At 35.6% G+C, this 21,609-nt stretch overlaps 3 protein-coding genes across 7 annotated transcripts; 1 reads left to right on the top strand and 2 right to left on the bottom strand.

Moving 5' to 3' along the window:
• Positions 1 to 1,352: 1,352 nt before the first annotated feature.
• Positions 1,353 to 5,109, bottom strand: LOC113767601 (40S ribosomal protein S3-3). Its single transcript, XM_027311752.1, has 6 exons — positions 4,999 to 5,109; positions 4,740 to 4,887; positions 3,960 to 4,131; positions 2,138 to 2,192; positions 1,916 to 2,047; positions 1,353 to 1,796 (listed from the first exon to the last, which is right to left on the bottom strand). The coding sequence occupies exons 1-6, from the start codon at positions 5,026 to 5,028 to the stop codon at positions 1,629 to 1,631; spliced, it is 705 nt and encodes a 234-aa protein (XP_027167553.1). The 5' UTR covers positions 5,029 to 5,109; the 3' UTR covers positions 1,353 to 1,628.
• Positions 5,110 to 6,482: 1,373 nt separating this feature from the next.
• Positions 6,483 to 10,326, top strand: LOC113768213. Of its 2 annotated transcripts, XR_003468062.1 has the most exons (10): positions 6,483 to 6,899; positions 7,596 to 7,679; positions 7,761 to 7,819; positions 8,049 to 8,144; positions 8,265 to 8,342; positions 8,704 to 8,766; positions 8,841 to 9,011; positions 9,389 to 9,484; positions 9,593 to 9,763; positions 10,023 to 10,105. XR_003468062.1 is itself a non-coding variant. In XM_027312480.1 (9 exons), exons 1-9 carry the CDS (start codon positions 6,698 to 6,700, stop codon positions 10,095 to 10,097), a joined length of 924 nt encoding a protein of 307 aa, XP_027168281.1. In that variant the 5' UTR covers positions 6,486 to 6,697; the 3' UTR covers positions 10,098 to 10,326. The 2 variants fall into 2 exon arrangements, 1 of the variants encoding a protein (XP_027168281.1); XM_027312480.1 differs by lacking the exon at positions 9,593 to 9,763 and having other exon boundaries at positions 6,486 to 6,899; positions 10,023 to 10,326.
• Positions 10,327 to 13,543: 3,217 nt separating this feature from the next.
• On the bottom strand, positions 13,544 to 15,300 carry LOC113767788 (protein ELF4-LIKE 3-like). 4 transcript variants are annotated; one of them, XM_027311981.1, is made up of 3 exons: positions 14,962 to 15,300; positions 14,260 to 14,330; positions 13,544 to 14,111 (listed from the first exon to the last, which is right to left on the bottom strand). In XM_027311981.1, exons 2-3 carry the CDS (start codon positions 14,290 to 14,292, stop codon positions 13,767 to 13,769), a joined length of 378 nt encoding a protein of 125 aa, XP_027167782.1. In that variant the 5' UTR covers positions 14,293 to 14,330; positions 14,962 to 15,300; the 3' UTR covers positions 13,544 to 13,766. The 4 variants fall into 4 exon arrangements, with proteins under 4 accessions (XP_027167782.1, XP_027167785.1, XP_027167783.1 ...); XM_027311984.1 differs by lacking the exon at positions 14,260 to 14,330 and having other exon boundaries at positions 14,938 to 15,298; XM_027311982.1 differs by lacking the exon at positions 14,260 to 14,330 and having other exon boundaries at positions 14,962 to 15,298.
• Between the last annotated feature and the right edge of the window lie 6,309 nt (positions 15,301 to 21,609).

Below are 21,609 nucleotides of genomic sequence, written 5' to 3'. Positions count from 1 at the left end.
ATTAAACTTGATTGGAATGTGATAGTTGGATTCGGATCGTCTGCGGAACAACCTCCCGCGGGTAAAAGTGAGCAGCGCCGCAGGTGAAGTCCACGTCCCCACCTCTCCAGACTGTTGACATGTATGTACTGTTACATATTTCTCCCCAATCTCCCCTCCGGGTCCCATTGACTCCATCAGCTGCATTCCTTAGTATTTTATGATATATTTATTTATATTGCCGTCGAATTCTTTATTATATTTTTAAAAAATAATTTTACTTTAACCCTGCATTGTATATTAAAAAATATATTCACAAATACTCATTGAATGAATATCCAAAACTTCTGAATTTATCATTTTAGACCCAAAAAGGTCTGAGTTTAATATATCTAAATTTGGATCAAAGAAATAATTCAGACCTAATCATTGACATGTCTATTCACATAAATCTAAATTTGAATAAAAAAAAATAACTTAAATCCTATTCTTTTTTTTTTTTTTTTTTTCTAGTCAGCAGAATGACTTTTGCATTTTACTAAACTTAATCCACAGGAAACCACAAAAGCCGGCAACTTTTGTGGTTCCTGAGGAGCCTAATAAACTACCCAAATCCCCCTCCCAAGTTCGATGTGGGACAAACCTAAGCACTCAGAGCTCACACGCACTAAAGAGAAACGCACACCCCAAGCGGACAGTTTGTCTTTTTTTTCTAGTCAGCAGAATGACTTTTGCATTTTACTTAAATCCTATTCATTAACACGCCTATTCGCATAAATTATTTACCCACTAGTGCATTTCACCAGAGTATGACATGCCTAATCCCACAAATTGTTTACAGATCGAAATTTTCCAGACCCTATACATTAACAGGGCTATGCGCATTAACTGTTTACCTACGAGTGCATTTCACCACCAAAGTTGTTTGTTTACCTACGAGTGCATTTCACTTAAACCCGTCCGTCGGTGTACTTGAAGGCCCGACAGGACAATGAATTTCATACTTCCACACATCAGTAGATTTAATAGCAAATTTAAACGACCTTCAAGTTTTGCACATGCCACTCCCGCTAATGGTGGAAAAAAAAATTCTAACGCACCCTCGACCACAAGTAGTAACTCAATTCCTGGATGAATTAATAATAGAAGAAATTCAAGGCGTCTTGTTTTCCAAGTAACAAAAAGGTTTTATAAACAGTAAAAGATTGAGATATCTTCCTCGGAAGACTCAACGATGATGGTGATAATTTTTTTATGAACACGCTTCTTACTGCCGGATTGAAACAATACGAAATCAAATATTAATTCCTAGGAGTTGATTTAAATTATTTTTGACTGGAATCGAAATGAACCAATAAAAAAAAAAAAGCACCTTAAAGCACCAAGAGAAGGCCAATCAATTTCCAGCTCTCCACGCCAGCATAATGGCACATATTAAACGAGTAGTATGAACTCGCTATTCATCAAGCAGAGAAGACAAAATTTAAAGCCAAACTGTTATAATTGTCAAGCCAAGAAAAGGAAAACACAATTAACCTATTTAACAATAATGTCATCCTGAATAAAGGGCATCCTATTTTGCAACTACAAACGCGCAGCTACTCCTGCTCTTTCTCCTGCCTTTGCCAGGTTTCCCTAGCAAGTTTTTCTTAAGCTGCTCCAACATCGATATCAGTAACAGCAGCCAGTGGCCTGGGATATTCATCTTCCTCCTTCGGTTGATGGATTGTAACAAGATCCGGTAGAGGTGTCACAGGGCCCACCTTACCCTTTGGATCCCAGGCAAGCATGATCTTCACTTTAATACCAAGAACACCCTGCACCATTTAAATAACCCCACTTACCTGTGTACTAAATAAATCCTGACCTATCCCATCGATCCATACAATCAAGCAAAAAGCGCATGTACAGAGAATTGATGTATTAAGTTACTAACCTGTCGAAGAAGAACATGTCTTACAGCAGAGTCGATATATTCCTTAACCGGCTGGCCAGAAGAAATCATGTAGCCATCCTTGAACTTCATTGATTTAGCTCGCTGAGCCCTTAGCTTTCCACTTACAATCACCTATAGGTTTTTTATTGTATAAATCAGAAATAATTGCAAATAAAATAGACAAACAACTAACCCTGGGAAACTGACAAAACTCCCCCTCACCTCACACCCTTTTGCACCTTGCTCCATAACAAATCGAAGAACACCATAGCAAGCCCTAAAACAAGTGGAACAAAATTCCAATGAGCCAAAAATCAAACTTACAGGTGTGCACATCTCTTACAGTCTTACTCTTTCAGAAAAATAATGCACAGAAACAAATTAAGTTGTATAAATCATTGAAGAAGCACCCCGACATTTCTATATCATTTTCTTAAATACAAAGTAAGGTCGTCTTAGTGAAAAGCACTAGCTGCAGAATGCCAAGAGGAGAATCAATCAGGTTGCATCAACTAGCATGACGTTCTATGCAGAGAAAACTAGGACAGCACTTCAACTAAAAAGTCAATGAACTGGGAAAATATACAAAGGGAAAGTAAATGGACACAAAATGAACAGCATGAAAAAGTTTGCATAGCCAGCATCTTCAAATCCAATGAGTTACTAAGAACATTAAAGAAAATGATATCGGAGAATATTCCAAACTCCACTAACACAAAACAGTTTGAAGAGCCTGACAAACTCCAAATATTCACTTTAAGCATTCACTTTAAGCCTCTTCAACCCACATTCAGGAGAAAGAGAAAGAGGACATGAAAGCAATGCTAAACAAGCGGCCACACAACCTACAAGATGCAACATAGGGCAACTTTTCCAAAAAAAAAAAAAAGAGAAAACAAAAAGGAACTACAAGAAATCATAAAGGACAAATAACGTAGAACATGGCCAGGTACAGCCTTGACCTAAAAAAAAAGGAACATTTATGGAATTCCAGAAAATGAGCTGAAGGAGCATAAAGAACTGCAAAACCCTATACAAAATACCAAATGAGCTCAGCTTCTTGTTCATGGTCAGAGTGTTGATCAATTGTTGACTCAAACTTATGCTTCAAGTACCCAAAACAGACAAACAAACAAGTATATGGGGAAATAGACACCCCAAGGATATTACATAATTATGCTGGAGCACTTTCTAAATCCAAAATGCGTGAAACAGTTGAAGGCCAGACTGACCCAATAGTTAGACATTGACATTGATAAGCCCTTTGACACAAGTGAATGAAGTTCTAAGAGTTAAATCAATGCTCTCTTAAAAAATAAAATCAACGGTTCATTCAAATAATCACATTCAAAAACAACTAGCTAATAATCAGAATAAAGGAAACGAGGAGCCAAAGGAACAAAAATATAATTTTAAGTGATGGAAAGCAAACAACAAAGCTTCAATTTCTAATGTTGGTCAATTTAAAAAAACCCCAATCCGTAGTAACATGTCAAGGGGCCAACCAAACTCCACTTTCAATATAAGCATTGATTGAAGATCTCTTTAGCAGTAGTATAATAAAGAGTGCATCACAATCAATGCTATAAGCACGTCCAAACTAAGGTAATCTCAAAATTACACATGTTGTCACGTGACAAGATAGGTTCATTCTTGAATAGTGGTAACGTGCCCTTTAGATCCAGGAGTGGATAAGTAGATTAGGAGCCCAGTGTCCCAGAGTCATGGAACAACTCAAGCTGCCTTGTGATATTGAACATGATATCTAGAGCTATGGAACAAATCAAGTAGCCTACTGACCTTACACAATATCTAGTGACTCCATGATGCTTTGAAAGGACTAAAAAATGCTACTAACAGATAATCTCAATTATCAGCCCAACACCAAAAGAAGCAACAGATGGAATCAAATGATGGTGAGCAATAATCAAAAACTCGATTAAAAAAAATGATGATTTAGTAACATGACCACCGTAAGAAGGTTTGGCGACTGATTTACAAGAAACAAGCTATGCTACAGTAACTATATATCAAAGAGGCAAACCTGCGGACAGCTAGTCCTCCAAGAAGTTTATAGCGCAATGACTCAGCCTGAGCCACAGCACAGAGACCCCTGTTATTAACTCGCTCGGCATAAAGCTCCACGCTGTTCTCTGGGAACTTGAACCTTTTCTGAACAATGGATGTCAGCTCCCTAATTCTCCTCCCCTTCTCACCTAAATAAATGCACACCGAGATCAGATGCAGAATTGAAAAAAATAACTGCAACCTGGAAATGTTAACCAGCAAAACTGAGAAAGTAATCAATCAGGTGGAAAGATATGCATCATCAGTCTCCAGCCATCAGGAAAGACTGAACCTTTAAATCTTGCCCCAAGTTCCAACTGAAATGTTCACTTTCTATGCATATTCAATTGCAAAATATAACAATCATATCTCTACAAACTTTAAAAGATGGTTTTCTGCAGAAGTTTCAATCCAAAATCCTTCAGTTCCGTTGGATAGTTAAATCCAACATCAAATTCAAAAACTATAATTCCAGTAGAATTTCAAATAAATGTTTTCCTTCACCAAGTCTCAATTGGAAAATTGCAATCCTACGGTATAAAACTCAAAATAAATTTGTGACAAATGATTTTCTAACTTTTGCTTCCGCAACAAAAAATAACTAAATTATGCAATAATATCATTCAAAGAACAGCAAATCCAATTGTTTTGTGAAAAAAAGGAAATTACTGACAAGAGATCCCAAAAATATACACCAACGGACAGGATGTATGTATGTACAGGACACATGAAGAAGGGAAAATCAATGAATATATACCAAGAACATTTTGGGTGCGAGTAGCCCTAATGATGATCTCAGTACGCATAGGAGTAACCCTAACTTCAACTCCAGAGTAGCCATCCTCGGCTAGCTCTCTCGTCAAAACCTCATTCAATTCAGCGAAGAACACTCCATCAGCTACAAACTGAGATATTTTCACATCCAAAAAACAGCGACAGAAATCAATAGATCGTTGGATAAGTAAATAAGTGCATCGATCGAAATAGAGATCGACAGATGGTTAGTGAATGAGAACCTTTCGCTTCTTGCTCATTTGGGTTGCCATTTTCGATGAATTCGGGGCCGCTTCAGAGAGTTTTGTTGGTCTATAGGCTGCGCCAGAGTGAGTAAAGAGAACAATGAGAAAGAGAAACCCCTTATCTACCTATGCCATATATACGTGCCTCGTTGATCTAGGGTTTTGGCATTTGTTTTTTCTTCTTTTTCTATCGGACCTTTTTTGGTGAGTCCAATTTGGGCCAGTCTCATATCACGCACCCATAAAGCCCAACCAAGGTTGCCGAACAATTAACGCGAAAGAAGCTCGAATTTCTTTACTTCGCTATTAGTTAGTACTATGCACCTCCCTCAGTCTCTTGTAAGTTCTAGGATATGTTTCCTAATTCTGCTTGAAACTAAAAATTAATTCATTCAAAATATTTTGAATTTGGTATAATTACGGTAGAAATGTCTTACCATTTAATATATTAAGCACTGCTTAAATTGTAAACAAATTTTAAGTGAAAATTTTTTATTGAATTTTCTAAAGTGATCATACATATAACACATTCTCACACATACTCTTGTATAAAGTATAAATAAAAATTATTTAAAAATTAAAATATTATATATAAAATACCTAATAACATATTAATATTAATAAAGGTATATTCATATATATTTGATGTTTCAAATATATTTAACAAGAAAATACAAAGAAATTAGAACAATCAAATAGCAATTTATATTATTTAATGAGCATTAACAAGTTTAGAATTAAAATTATGGACTTAATTGAAAAATAACACCAAACTTTAAGAAAATATTGATAAAGTACCCATATGTATGCGTATAGTCTAGACATGCACGCACAAAGCGACATATTTAAATCATTGCCACATAATATGAATTCAAATCATGCAAATGTAGCATACATATATAACTATTAGTGTAAAAAGATCATTACATTATCAGTGCATAAAAAGTTAATATATATATATAAGTTTTATTTTTTCTTTGGAATACAATTAGAATCATAATTACAAATGAAATTTTGAATTAAATAATCAACGAAACCTCTCACAATCTCGACCTACAGTGGCATTGTAACCCAAAAAAGGTAGCATTATAAATTGAAGGATTTTTTTTTCCTTTTGTTGGATCATAATTGAATCATAAGTAAAATTTTCTCTTTTAAGTACCAAACATTTCACTGTATCTTTGAGTCAGGATGGATAATAGCGTGTGCCCGAACATTTCACAAAAATTAGTTTATTTGCATCATAGTTACATTTTCCAATCAACTTCTTATCTTCTCAACAACATTTTTATCTCACACAATTCAAGATATTTCAAATAATCTCCCATCCAAACACACTAGCTGTTTTAAGTTTGCAATTATAACTATATCATGATTATTTCGCCCTTACTAATAAGAGTAAAATTAATTGTAAGTCAAAGATGACATACCTTTTATTTTTAACACCAAACCCTGCTCATACAAGGGTAGCTGCTCATACATGGTCATGTGTTCGCTGCATGTATGACAAAAATGTTTCCATGCTTTCAGCTCTTCCAAGTTGGGGTAACGCGAATTTTTAAAGTCGTTGAGTTGAAGGGCGCTTTCTTCTTCAGTTGATAGCTCTTGCAGGTGTGGTGGGAAACCAATCTCATTGGCCTCCCCACCACCGTTAGCATTCGTCCTCCCCAGCCTCGGTCCTCTGAACACTATAGCAATGGTGGGCTCAGCTTCCACAATTCTCTTCCCCTTTTATCCTCTTCAGATCTCCCTATGCATGTGTTGCAGCAACAGGGCTTGGAAAATGAAGACCAATTGGTCCCCTCTTCTAGGAATGGACAAGGAAAAGGGTCACATTGCTTGTTTCTCATCCAAGAAGAAACTTGGCTTCATGGACCAAATTCTTGATTACATTGAAGGCAAGATACCCTTGTCCTTTTACCCTTTTTAACACTGTTTTTGGATGATCTGTTGATCACAACAATCGGGCCGTGTTGAAATTTTAGCACCGTGTTTCAGCTCGAAGCAGCTTGACATGGCGAAATTTTCACAGTTATGATTAATGGGATAAAGGACAAGACTTCATACTGCAAAGACTGCAACTTTTTGGCTAAAAAAGAGGGGAAAAAAAGTACCTGGATATGATACTTGCTGCAATGAAGCTTTCCTGTGTTTCATGTGTAATAAGTATTTCATCCCATCTTTTGTTCAATTAACTAAAGGCTAATGTGCCGTATAAAATTTACAAAATTTTAATTGGAATTTTCTTAAATTCTTAGGTATCTACAAACAACTGTTGTATTATGAATTGAAACTGCCGGGAGTTCGTCTTAAATTTGGATATTTCCATCGTCTCCCTAAACTCACCGATCACTTACCTTGTCAAAACATCTGCGATTGGTGGTTAAAACTCTCCCTTAGTTGCACAGCCTTCCCCCTTAGTTTGCACAGCCTTAAGGCTTCAATTTGTCCGACTACATTGTCTCGGATGCCAAACTGCTGTTGGTAGACAATATAGGAAGTATCTAGTTGGTCCGTAATTATAGCTGAAACAATCTTACCGGATAGTCCTACATTCTTGATGTAATGATTCTGTGTCTCTCTGTCCATTCCAGGTGGTCCAAAGTTGAGGAGATGGTATGGAGCTCCTGATCTCCTTCCAAAAGATGGATCCACTGAAAAATTAGATGAAATTACAGGTAGTTTGATACAGCATTTTTTCGGTAAACTTTCCCCCCCTGATTTTAGTGTCAATATTTGATTATATTATTGGAAAATAGAGGAGGAAGAAGTCAGGGATGCAGTTTTAGTAACAGATGGAGATAGTGAGATTGGCCAGGTGGGTTAAGTTAACTCTCTTTCCTTGATTCTCATGCTACTATCTTGGTATTTCTCCGTGTTGGACATAATCTGACAGTTGTTTACTGTAACATGTGTAATTGGGAAAAACTGATAACAAGCTTCATAGTTTCTCCATGTGGCTTCTGCTTAAGTGGTCTTCTGGTTTGGTACAAGGCAAATCATCTTAGAGCAGATATGTTAAAGTTCATGAACCTTATGTTGTCTAGATGGTGATATTGTCGCTGATCGTCAAACGAATTCGAGTTAAAGCACTAGTGAAGGATAAGCGGGCTGCTATGGAAGCCTTTGGCACTTATGTTGAGGTTGGTGGACTGTCACGGCTGTCTTTTTTCAGGATTTCAGGACAACAATTACATGTGTATTTTGCTTGCTATTCCTTAGTAATACTGCTGATTCTTGTTTGATTTACTCTTTTGTTGAAGTCAATTGCTGGTGCTTCAAATGATAGCACATCCGTGAAGAAGGCTCTCAGGGGTGTTCGTGCAGTTATATGTGCAAATGTAGGTTCATCCAAATTATCTTGGTTTCCTTTATAAAGTTCTAGTATTTCGGCAAGTGTCAAGTCTTTCAGTTTGTCAGTTACATACGTGCTACTAACAGTACACAAATATTCACGCTCTCAAAGTAACTCTATTATATTGCTTTCATGTCCTGTGACTTATGTAGTGTATTTGAAACAGTAGTGTAAATTCATTTTGTTTGTAATCAACTCCTGATTGCAAGGTTCCTGAAGGTTTTCTATGAGATGCTGTTTTCTCACTTTCAATAAATTTATCTCCTGGTATCCATTTAGATACTATGTTGTCTCAGCAAATTATTTCTTTGACTTGTTTATTTTGGCTATCATGTGCTTTTCTGTAGGATGGTTTTGTATCTAATGTTGAGGGCTGGAAAGGATTGGAGCATGTGATCCTATTATCTCAGGTACATTTTTCCTCTCTTGCACGTGTGAGCATTGCCAAAACTTGTTTTGTTATTGATATGTGATAAGGTTGCAGTTGTCTGTTTATAGAGGCAATAGTGGGATTCAAGCAATGATGAATAGCAATGCAAGAAGACTTGCAGAGCAAGATGAATCTGCACTAATGGCATCAAGAGTGCCCTACACCATTATCAGAGCTGGTTTGCTGAAGAACACACCCGGAAGGCAGCGTTTCAGCTTTGAAAAGGTATTACTAAGTTTTAGGGGATCCTCATTGTCATTGTATACTGTAGCTAAATGTTACTACACTCATTTCCTTAACTTGTTTAGCCTGTTGAATCCTGGTTGTAGGATGATTCTCTAGCTGTACATTACATTTTGACTAATGCAGAATTTTTCTAAAACCTTTTGATTTATATCCATTCTGATTGAGGAGAAGGATTCAGGTGTATTCTTCGTGAAGTAAATAAAAATATTTCACTTGATTGCAGACAATATGCACTTTACAGCAGAAAATTGTCCCCTGTTGTTTGTTGTGTGACTCTCTGGTCGAACTGTCTCGGTGTGATTGTCTTAAACCTCAATGGGATTTCTACTAGGGTCTTTAAATGGGATTCATGGCAGGGTTGTGCAACGCAAGGAAGCCTTAGCAAGGAGGATGCTGCCTTCATCTGTGCAGAAGCTCTTGATGCAGTCCCAGGGAAAGGATTCATATTTGAGGTTTGGCAAAGTTATTTTATTTTGAATAAAAGTGGTTTAGGGGTTGTACAATAGTAAGCTCTTGTCTGTCGATATATAAATAATCCCACTTCCGATCAAAATTTGTAGAACTGAGGCTAGGAGCTTTAAGGAAAGAGTAACTAGCGCGTGGTTAGTAAGGGTATGCTACGTGATGCTTCAACCTACATCCAGCAAAAGGAATCCATTTAGAGTCTGTAGCATTATCTGTCCAATACCTATCTGTTTCAAGGGAATCGGAGAACAGGACTGATATATGAGGTTGGTTAGCTATTACTACTTGAAAATACTCTAGGGATTGAATGTTTTAGCCTTTTAGGGTAAATTGAGATGTCGCGGCGTACAGAAAACGTGAAAACAGCTATAAGTACCGCATAGTATCGGCACCTACTCAGTAGAATCTTAGCATCCCAAGTGTTTGCAAATTCTTGGGTAGCTAATGACTGTTTTTTCTTAATCTCACTTTATCGTATGGTCAAACTGTCAAGTCACCTGTTGCTTTCACTTTGTTTTGCAACAGGTGGTTAATGGTGAAGAGGCTGTCTCAGATTGGAAAAAGCGCTTTGCTGCATTGATGGAGAAATCAGGATCTTAGATTGGTCCATCAAGATGTTTGGTGAGACTTCCTCTTCATCGTGGTAAGCAACAGGTGTTTAGCCATACAATGAGCAAATACAGGCATCAGGAAAGTTATTGCTACTTCAAGATCACGATTTCCATTTATTGCTAAACTTCTCGTTGTGGATTTAAAACTCTTGCAAACTTCTGTGGTCCAGGGAGTTCTTTAGATTTTGCTGGCGTTCTGCTCATGCACGCCTTCTTTCCACGACTGAAACATACATTATGAAGAAATACACAAGCACATATACAGGCTTCAGTGGAACTGATAATTTGAAATCACCTGTGACCTTTAGAGAGAGACCTTAATAGTCTTGGGTCGTAATTATTTTACAAAAAAGTTTATGGGGCCAAAAAAAGTGGCACTTCTTGCTTCTGGCTCTGATTAAGGTTAAGGAAGGTTTTAACCGTAAGGTACAATAGTGAAGCGCACTGGCATTTCTTGGTCTTACAAGCAAGTACCTGCGGGAGGTGAAAAGAAATTTGGGGGAGAATGATTCCAATATTGATTACCAGATGCATAATCTACTCTTTTCTGTCTGGTTAAAACATCACACCTGCATTAACTTTTAAACTATCCTAATGTATCCAATCCAAACAACTTTTGTCTGGAATCTTGTTAATGGACGTTCCTGAGAATTACAAGATAACAGCTCGATCTAAAAAGATGCCCATTAGTTGGGACAAAACAGGAGTCAAGCCAAAAAGGCTAATTAAACTGTAGTCTTGTGGTTGGCGAGAACCAAAGCTGCTTTTAGGTTTTTTGGTCAACCGGGAAGGACAACCAAATAAAGTTGGCTATTAACAATAAATGTAATGCTCAAATCACCCAACGCGATCCTTTCGTTTTGTAAATGCTTTCCAACTTAAAAAGTACCAGTTCTTGCTTCCAAAAAAAAAAAAAAAAGTGACCGAAATGAAGATGCTACTAGTTTTAACACGGTAGATTTTATGATTTACCTACCAATAGTAAAGAGGATCATGGGATACAGTAGTATTTAGCATCGTTCAAGAGAGGAAGTAGAGATCATGTGAGTTGGGAGGAAAGGAAGGATCCAATTATGCGACTGGCGATGTAAGATAACAGCAGTAATTTGTATTTTGTACTTGGAGGAAGGCTAAGAGTTGAGATCAAAGAGCCAAAAAAAACATTTTGACTTCATGAATAATAAACTCTATCATGCCCTTAGGAGCGTGAACGTTAGATACAATTGAGTCTGGACAAAATATTTTTTATTTGTTTTTTTTTAATCAAAACACGAATTTCAGTCTGTTTAGCCAAAAATGCTGTTTAAATTCCAAACATATTCCTCTCCTAGTCTGAAATCTTGCAATACAAACAAAGAGAAAAGATGTTTTATAAATTCTTGGTATCCCGTTTATCTCATGTATAATGGGTCACAAAATAAAGTCAGAAGAGCAAATTAGGCATGATGTCTTTATTAGTAGGTCCTGTGATCGACCTCATGTGCCTGTTTGTATATTTTAATAAAATCTTAAATTTTCCTTGACCAAAACTTTACAAGGAGTTATAATAATTTATTTTGGAGTTAAGGAAATTATAATGTTAGGAGTTACAATACATTTTAAATGGAGTTATTATACAATTATTTGAATAAGAGTTACAAATGAATTATTTGGTTATATAAAGAATTGTTGAGTCTTTATAAAACATTCAAAAAAGAATCAATTTTTAGGTTACAAATCCTACAAATTAACTACAATTTAGTATGCAAAAACCGTTATACATTGAAATTGGACATTCAACCTATTTTCTAAAGGTTTGTATAGCCTATAAATAGTGAAATTTCTGGAGAAAATTTTTTATATATACACTTCTCTCAACAAAAGATTATTCTAAATACTATTTTTCCCTATACTCATTTCTTTCTCCCTTATTCTAATTTTCTTTGGGCAAAGTAAGATATTAGAAAGTTTCTGGTTTTCTTGATTGTACAGATCAAAGTGAAGCAACAACTATAGAATTGGGTTTGTATCTTGGAAAAAGAGCATTCTGTACGCCTCAACCCTACTGAATTTCTTAGTAACTGTCAAATTCAAGGTGATTAGTTTGAAGATCAGAAGTTGTTCGTGTACTTTCCTCTAATAATTTTAAGACCTAATCCGCATCTCAACCCACGCTAAATTAACTTATGATGATACAAATTATCTACATTTATTAATGCAATATTGATGTATGAGATTTTTGTGAATTTCTTTGTTAAATTTAATTAGAGAAATTATTGTTAATTATATGATTATTTTAACTCAGAACCAACACTACCTCGCTGTATATCTTTTCAATAAGACTCTACAAGAAGATTTTAAGGGATAAATCTAATTGAAAGGTCGGAATAATCTTAAGCGAAAAAAATAGAATAGAATGACATAAGTACAGGAGATTTTGGAAAAGATTTTGAAAAAGGTGTCTCCGATAGGAATATCTTTAGACAGACATCAGGAAGAATAAAGACAAAGTACTAAGGAGGGCCCTTGGAAGTTTTTCTCTGTGCGCATGAAACTAAAGATTCGATGATTCATAAAGATGGTGATGCAAGAACCCTTCCACAAGAAACCTTGTACGGTGGAAAGTGGGATCAAACCAAAACCTTCCTCCAATTACAGTTTCAAATCCCAAAGGGGGAAAGTTGGAGAACATAGGCCCTATTTAGCAAAGTGAATTTTTGTCAAATTTGTTTTCTAATAGTTTTTAAATAATTTTATCTATAATAATTTCAAAAAAATTTTCAAAATTTTTAAACTACATATTTTAAAATACTTAAAATACAAAAAAAACAAATTTTCTTCCTCCTTTCTTCTTTCACCTCAACTCACCACTACCTCCACTACCGGCCAAAACCCACCACTACCTCTGCCGCCGACCACTTTTTTTTTTTCTTTTTCTTCCTCTCTTCCTCTCCTCCTCCCCCCCCCTTCTATCCGATCTGGTCATGTGACCAGATCACACTGAGAGGGGAGAGGGAGATAAAAAAGCAAAGAAAAAAAATTGTTTCTGCTGCTACAACTTTTTCTGGAAGGAGGGAGAGGTGGCAGGGGAAGGAAAAGAAAGAAAGAAAGAAAAAGAAGGAAAAAAGAAAAAAAATATTTTTCATTTTAAAAATTTTTTTACAATTTTTTTTTTCATAAAATAACAGTAAAATTTTAAATAAACATTCAAAAAAAACTCATTTGACAAAGTGATGACTCCAATTTGTAGCATTTGAGAAATCAGACTGAGGATTATCCAAAAAGTTGACAACTTTATGAAAGATTTGGTGGTTAACCAGTACGTCTCACGACGGTATTAGTTGTAGTTTTTTTTTTTTTTTTTTTTTTTTTATCTGGGAGTTGGAAAGAAAAAAGTCAAGGTCAACAAAATCCACAAATCTGCAGAACCACCCAAAAAAAAAATAAAGAAAGATATGAAAAGAAAAATGAAGATCCACTAAAGTGAATTAGAGATATATCTGATGAAATTATGGCAAGCTCAGGAAAAAAAACAATAATAATAAAATAAAAAAAAGATTGAAGATCCCCTTTGTTTTGATTTTTTTTTTCCAGCAAGATAGGGGGTCAAATTTAAGAAGTAGAGTGGAAAGGAGAGGGATTGAAGATCCCCTCTTGATTTTCATGAATTGGAATCGAGTTAGCTGGATTTAAATCTCTTCTGGCCTCCTCTTCCATCCGATTTAGTAGTCCCAGCTGAGTCTTCTGAAGACACCTCCATGGTTTTGGCAAAAGAATTCGAAAGATCAGCATAAAGATCAACCACCCTCCTAATGTTGTTATTGAGCTCTCTAATTAGGCCCACATTTCTGGTCAAGTGATCTGGGATCTTAGATTCATGATTCTGATTGATCTCATTGATAAGCAGCCTGTTTTGGTCCAGAATATTTTGCACTTGCAAGAAGCTCTTCTGAAATGTTTGAACTACTTTGCCATCGACTTGCGCTCCAATACCAATCCCAGAAAATATATCATCATCTTCCATCTGTGTAATTAAACAAATGAATCACAATTTACCACCAGCACTGCGATAAAAAATCCAATCTTTCTCAGAACCCAACAAGAAGATGTCGATTCTAAGAAAATCTGAGACAACAATCCAGAAAGAAACTGCAGAAACTTCAATCACTTGCTCTGTTGTGACGCAAAAAGATTGATATCTTCATGTGCCATAAAAGAGCATCCTTTTTTCACTTTCTGGGTTCTGCAAATACAAAGCAAAGATATTCCTTTGACTTTTGAATGTGAATCTTAAAAACTCCGATTGACCACAAAATCCACATACCACATGAAAGAACCGTAAAATATAGCAAGCAAAAAGTCAAAGGAATAACTATCCTGCAAAACAATCCAATCTTGCTGTCCTTAATTTTTCTTTTTATTGAAGGAATTGCTGTTCTTAAAGTTGAATGAGGGGAAAAAATGTAACTACTGAAAAAATTGAAGCCCAGCTGATGAAAAATCTGTTGAAAAGATGAGACAAGGGGAAGACAACCACGAAGAAAGAGATCAAGGAATAAAGTGCAGATGGAAAAATAATGAATAGGCCAAAAGTCGGAAGCCTATGGAATCTATGATGACGATTAGCATTACAAACCGACAGAGATACTCGGACAAAAAATTACAGTACCTATGCCCAAGGACTAAGTGCTAGCTGGAAAATTCAAAGGTACGAGGATATATATATATATATACACACACTGGAATATTCAAGAACTATAGAGTATAGACTACTAAAACATACATCCATGATTTCAGAAAAGATCAGAAGAAGAATTAAAACATACGTCACAAAGAAAAGAAAAACTTGCCAGAAATAGCTCGTCCTAAGATACCTGGAATTTCTGGGACATTTTTATGTCCAAGGAACTGTGGAAAAAAATTTGTGAAAAAATGTCGGCGGTGGAATCAATCCAATCAGATGTAGCCTGGATTGAACCAAGGCCCTGGAATCATGAAAGAGAAAAGAGAGTACGGAAGAAGAGGAGGACACAAAATGGGTTGGATTGTGTTTCGAGAAGGGGGATAATAGGAGAAGATATTTTATCTGGTTTTGGTTTGGGATTGGATTGGGTGGGGGTTGCTTCACCTGCGGGATTCTCCGGTCAGTCAGAAGTGTGTTTAGGTATGAAGAAGATCTTTGGTGTGTGTAAGATTCGACAAAAGACTCGCAAGTACTTTCCTTTCAACTCTTCAACTGCTGATTTGTGCTACGCATGACGCATTAATCGTGGCCGTCCATATTTATTAAGTCAGACGCGATGTAACCTCACTTTCTCCTTTCTTTTTTTTTTTTAAAAAAAAAAATCCATTTATCTTTTCTTTTCTTTTATTTATTTTTTTCATGACAAAATAAATAAAATGATTTGGCTATCTTATGCTTATTAAGAGAGGTTACAAGTTTTAGTTTTTTTCTTTTTTAAAAAAGTATAGTTAATTTGAGAAAATATCTAAATGTAAAAAAGTAATAATTATGATAATACATATTCACATGATAAGTTACGTGTAATATAATTATAATGATGGATGTCCAATAAACATGTGTAAGAAAAATCTATAATAAATTCAAAAAAGGATTGAGCTAACAGAATATCTAACTACGGTCATGAAGTCGTATATATGGGCAGGGTTAATCACAATTAATTCTCTTAAGGTATATCCTCTTTCTCATTTTATTCCCTGACCTTTTCTTTTGTCTCACTTTATCCCCTATTGGATAAACTTATGCCTCCATTATTCTGATTTCTTTTTTTTCTTCCCTCTTTTTCCCTCTATTTTCTTTGTCTATTTTTTCTTTTCTTACTTCTTCTTTTTTTTTTTCCCATAAGAATTTTATTTCAGTGATTGAAACTAGAAAAAGAATAATTGCAGAGATCTATCTTCTCTTCAAATGATCACAAAATATTCAAAATCTTTCCCCAAAATACCATTTTTTTTAAGCTTCAATTCTTTTGCCTTTTCCCCTTCCCATCCCGATTTCTTATTTTATTCTTAGGAAGACATCACGAGATAAATAATAAATTGGAATTTGCAAGTAGTACTGTTTTTGCAACATATTGGACCATATTAAAAAGCAAGTAGTACTACTGTTTTTTTGGCTGTTTTGGCGTTCTGTAGAGATCTCATGTTAATGTTTCATTAAGTTATGCAGCTTGATGAGTTTGGGCGTTACACATATTGCGTTTAACCTGCAAGCATTAGTCGCCAATGGTAGACTTGTTTTGCCTGCAAAGTTCGTTGACCTTCCGTAGACGATCCGTTCAAGAAGATTGGATCTATCATCCCAAGTCCTCTATGATAATGGGTAAGCTAAGCCCATGGTTGCACGGAAGATGATTGATTGTTGAATTGCATACACCATATGCTACTTGATTTTAATGCCTTAGTTGGCCAGACAGGATGAAGGGCCCGTGTTTAACTTAATACACGTTTTTTTTTTTTTTTTTTAAAAAAATTTTGGCAAGAAAAGCTTTGGGTGAAAAGGCCATATGTGAATTACGAGGTTTTTACAGATGATCCATTAACACAACATCCACGTCAGGAACCAACTTCAATCAAACACCCCAATTTTGGTGAAAAAGTGACTGTTTTTATCAATCGAGTCAACTTGTATTGGTTAAGCTAATACACAATGATACTCCTCCTGAGGACCTTCATGACTCGCCATGTCTGATTGGGAAATAAACGGGCATATGACAGAAGAGCGTACAAGATGTTTGGGCAATGTCTAACCCTTGGTCTCTTTATAATTGGGCCTTAGGCCCACCTTGGAGCAAAAATAAATAAAATGGAAAGGAACCCATCTGATTTGTTTGGAGAATCTCGGCCTGTTGGGTGGACCTGTGCCGGACTTTTTAAGAACTATGGCCCGTCGCCTGTGCATTTGCTCTTTGAACCACAAAAGTAAATTAAAAATGATAGGGTCAAGTAGCTAAATAATCAACATTTGGTCGCAATCACCGATTTCTTGCCCGAGTACACATCGTCCATCTCTCCCACCTCAAATCAGAACTCAACGATTTAGGTTAACTGGAAAGCAAAACAACTTCCCTTTCCTTTCCTATTTTTTTCCCCCTATTCTCAAAGCAAAAAGAGATTAGCTGTCTCCTTCAGTCATTTTGGAATGTAGGATAACACATAAGAAATAAAAAGAACGTTGGCCACGCTTCCTATACAGTGCTGCACTCCAACTTCAATATACAGTATTGAACTTTGTTAATTACTTTGTCGAATGCTCTAACACCAATCCCTCGTCCTGCTTCTTTGAGTTTCTAGTTGACCCTTATTTGTTTATTTTAATGCATCTTTTATTTTTCCAGTGGAAGAGTAATGGTTTTTCAGCTTTTCTTTTTTGGGTTTTTGTTCAATGTCGACCGGATTTTCCTTCCTTCTTATGATTGCAAGGACGGAGAAAGGTTTTGCAATAGGGAAGAAAATAAGAAGAGCAGTTTGTAGACTTTTCCTTTGGAGGGATGGATGATATAATAATACATAGAAGAGTAGTTGGTGATTATGTACGAGAGTCGCTTTCAAGTTCGTAATAATTGGTCTGCAGTGCACCTTGTTGGTTGTTGACCTTCACTTCATATAGTATGATTTATCGATCTCGTATTCCATTTTTCTTTCAAGCCGTGACCTTTATAATCATTCTTATTATTCAAATTGTAGTGTATAATTATGGATAAAATTATATTTATATGTTGATTTGGTGTACAAAAATAAATTTTATGCGTACAAAACAATTATATGATAATATACTAAATTGTGTAAAAAAAAAAAAAAAAATACAACACAACTGCATCAAAATCTTAAGGCAGCTTGTCCCTCTCGGTCTTGTAAGTATCTTACAAGTTACTGTGAATTTGGAGAAGATTATTGCAGTTACGCAAGTGAGTGACTGGACGGAAACAATGGACTATTCCAGTATCCTTTTAATTATTTGATGGTCAAGGGCGTGCACTTCATGAATTTTTCATATATAGCTAGCTCTAGATCCCAATTAATCCACCTCTTAATTCTCTACCAAATTTTATCTCAAGAGTGCCACTTGTAATGGTGACTATTTGGTAGAGACCGAAGAAAAAAAAAAATATATATATATATATATATATATACACGCACATATATATATAAAAGAAAAATTAGTGACTCTATTATAGTTAAATGCATAACATATGATACATATATAAAATTTTAGATTTTAAATTAATTATCATATATTTAACGATGATAGTGCATAAATTATCTGCGTACAGAAGAAGACTGACCCTTGTTATTAACATATCCATTTTGCATGTTTGTTAAGCTCATTTCAAACCGCACTCGTCACTTGAGCCATAAAATAACGTAGCCGCCCCTAACGGCGACAGCAGAAGCAGCAGCCCAGTACTTTCTAGTTTATTTCTCAATCCCAATTGCTTTCTAGTTTCTACTTTCTACGTTGCGTCAAAGCTGCATGCATCAATCCTTAGTCAAAGTAGCATAGGAATAAAATTTAAAACCAGCGTAGCTATTAATGTCACCTGTAGATGTGGTCTTTCTCCAAAATGACTGCAACTGCATCCATCCTCTGCACCCATTTTTCTTCTTCAATTTTGCAGTACTTGAAAACTTTAAAAAAAAAAAAAAAAGACTTTTTATGACTAGTATTCAATGTCCCTACTTCATCAGCGCACGAAGAGAATTGCCTTTGACAAGTTGGCAGCTTCAGATTGATCCGATGGTATCCATTAAAAGTAATTTCTATAGATAGAAACACTTCTCAGAGGCTATTGTAACAAACGCATCGAATTAGCGGCCGTACGCTTCCCATATACTGGTGTCCGGTCAAGCAGCGCAGGCTTAGAGATATATGGATGGAGTAGCTACATATATATCCCAAGTTATGCTAAAAACCGCTATGATTCTTAATCACTTCCCAGAGTTATGATTGGATTGCATTTTGTTTTTAGGGTTTTTGCAGAAAAATAATAGTGTAACACACAATTTTTTTTTTGGGGGGAGATGAAATGTACCTGAGCTTAAAGCTTGTTGAGAAATGTGTTAGCAAATATTTCTTCTCAGAAACTCCAAAAAGGTTTTCTCCAATAATTGCAATTCAAACCATTTCTGGCAAATTCTTGTACCACACCAACCCCGGGTGACTCGAAGACTTGTTGGTTAGCAGCACAATGGTGAGTGGTGACTAGCAAGCAGCGTATCTCTTGGCTTAAAGGGCGCAGGACTGCACACGTAACAATTTATGAGGCCTCTTCGTACAACCTTAGCTAACGACTAAGAATAATTGGTGGAGGGTAATATTCACAATTTTGACAATGATTGGCAAAAGAATATCAACGTTAAATTCAGAATTTGACCACTTCCGTTCACGTGGGAGATGTCTTGTTGGGGGTTACTGTTACTGGATTGTCATCGTTGCTTTGCTTTCAAGTTTCAACTAATGTTCAAGACATGCTGAGAAGGTTAGCCGCCGCCTTCGGGAGAACTGGAAGGACCGGTAAGTTTAATGACGCATTACTCGCTCGCGCCGGTGTCAGAGTCCACGGTCCGGATCGATCCATCGATCTCGGTTCAATCTACATCGTCCATTTAAAATATTCTAAGCATCACTGTCCCTGGATTAAACAGAGTTCACCTTTCTGGCAATCTTTACATTTTTCAAGTAATTGTTAAATTTCGAGCGAGATTCATGTTTCAATCTTTAATTCCATGGCAAGCGAACTTATCACCTTTTTTTTTCCTCCTATCGCTTTCTTTATCAGTCACTTTATCACGAATTTTAAATACGTAAGACAACAGTCATGTGAAAGCCAGAAAATATCCTCTTCCTTACCAAATATTAGCCCATTTCTCATCTGAAAACACAAAAATAATGAAGTCTAGATTAGAGAGTCCGGTGAAGGCCATCGGAAGAGATTCTATTACGGGCTACCGGAGACATTACGTACGTAGTGCAATGCTTGACGTAAAACCGCTTTTGGATAGGAGATTATTTGATATAATTACTGTAACACTTTTTGTGATGTGATGTATGCGAGATAAAATGATAATTGGAAAGATAAAAATGTGTGTTGGAAATTGTATTAGTGATGTAAGCAAATAATTTTTTGCCATTATTTGGCTATCCAAACACACTCATTAATATTCTTTTCTCTCTTTTTTTGTTTTTCATTTTGAAAATTGAAAATATGGAATAAAATTTTTCCAGCTTGAAATAGACGATTGCATGAAAAAAAAAAAACTTGTCATTTTATATTACATCATTAAAGATCTTAGAAGATGTACCAAAAAATGTAAAACTTAGAAGAAATACGTTCGAGAAGATGATAAGACTTGTGTCCATGCATTCCGGATTAAAACAAGTTGAGTCTTTGACGGTCCTAATGCCGTAACCAAGTTAAAAGTTAAAACTTGAAAGAATTATCTACTTTCGTTCATTTCATTTGTCGGAGAAACCAAACAGACATTATGGAGCCCCACTTAATTAAAGACAGAGAGACTTTTCAAAGTTTAGATCGACCGAGTTGGTCTGAGCTAGCTGGGGGCTAAACCTCTTCTTGTTTGGCCCGTGAGGAGGCTTCCACTCGTCCATATCACAGAAGCATTCTCTAGTCAAGAATCCCGTTATTTGATCAAATGGGAACAGATCCAATTGTTTGGCAAGCGCAAAATCTATTGTTTTAACACTCAAAAAAAAACCCAGTAAAGAGGAAGACCCACCGAGACAAGAATACACCTACCCAGGTCTTGTCATACGTCCGCCATATATATATATATATATATATATATATATATATATATATATTTCACCATTTATTTTATCATATAGTCTAATAAATAAAAATTACTCCATATGATATGATAAAAATAACAGTAGTGAGAGTGCAATTTTAAAAAAATAAAATAAAAAGTGCAAATGATGGGAGAATGTTCTAAGATGATGAATCTGGATTTTCTTTTGTTAAATTACATATCCTCATATATTCAACTGCATGTAAAATTCTTTAGTTTTCCTCTTTTTTTTTTTTTGTTCATTTTCTAAAAAAAATGCTCTTAAAATGATGCTTTTGCTACTGTAATCAATCACCTGTCGCTGTATAGTTTTGTTTCGAGTGAGTCTACCAAAGTTCTTGTAATCATCCTTGATTTACATAGAATTAATACAAGTTAAAAAAAATATATCTTGAACATCCTTGATTTTAATAATTTCCACCCCCAATATTTGCGGAGAGTAAATTACTTTAAAATCTCAAAATGCAAGCCTCAGGTTAATCAACTAGGTATAAATATTAAGAAAGAACTAAAGGAATAAATTGAAAAGAAACACTTATTTTCTTCTGAGTACCAAGTACAGTAAGAATGTTCTGATCCAGCGAATATGCAATATGGTTACACAACCCTGAGAATAAATATGTCTGTCTTACAAGTTACCGCACCCAATTACTTCTGATAAAATAAAATATGCTAGTTTTGTAAAATCTTTT

This window comes from Coffea eugenioides, chromosome 4, assembly GCF_003713205.1.
Source record: "Coffea eugenioides isolate CCC68of chromosome 4, Ceug_1.0, whole genome shotgun sequence".
Classification (NCBI taxonomy): Eukaryota; Viridiplantae; Streptophyta; class Magnoliopsida; order Gentianales; family Rubiaceae; genus Coffea; species Coffea eugenioides.
Note: the sequence above shows the minus strand (reverse complement) of the source record. Positions and strands in the feature narration are given on the sequence as shown.

Coding starts and splice junctions, on each gene's coding strand:
- LOC113768213 (XM_027312480.1), top strand. CDS start 6,698: ATGGTGGGCTCAGCTTCCACAATTCTCTTCCCCTTTTATCCTCTTCAG. Junction 9,012..9,388: donor AGCGTTTCAGCTTTGAAAAG/GTATTACTAAGT, acceptor GATTCATGGCAG/GGTTGTGCAACGCAAGGAAG. Junction 9,485..10,022: donor GGAAAGGATTCATATTTGAG/GTTTGGCAAAGT, acceptor GTTTTGCAACAG/GTGGTTAATGGTGAAGAGGC.
- LOC113767788 (XM_027311981.1), bottom strand. CDS start 14,292: ATGAAGATATCAATCTTTTTGCGTCACAACAGA. Junction 14,112..14,259: donor TCTTTTTGCGTCACAACAGA/GCAAGTGATTGA, acceptor TTAATTACACAG/ATGGAAGATGATGATATATT.
- LOC113767601 (XM_027311752.1), bottom strand. CDS start 5,028: ATGGCAACCCAAATGAGCAAGAAGCGAAAG. Junction 2,048..2,137: donor AAGGTGCAAAAGGGTGTGAG/GTGAGGGGGAGT, acceptor AAAAACCTATAG/GTGATTGTAAGTGGAAAGCT. Junction 1,797..1,915: donor GACATGTTCTTCTTCGACAG/GTTAGTAACTTA, acceptor TAAATGGTGCAG/GGTGTTCTTGGTATTAAAGT.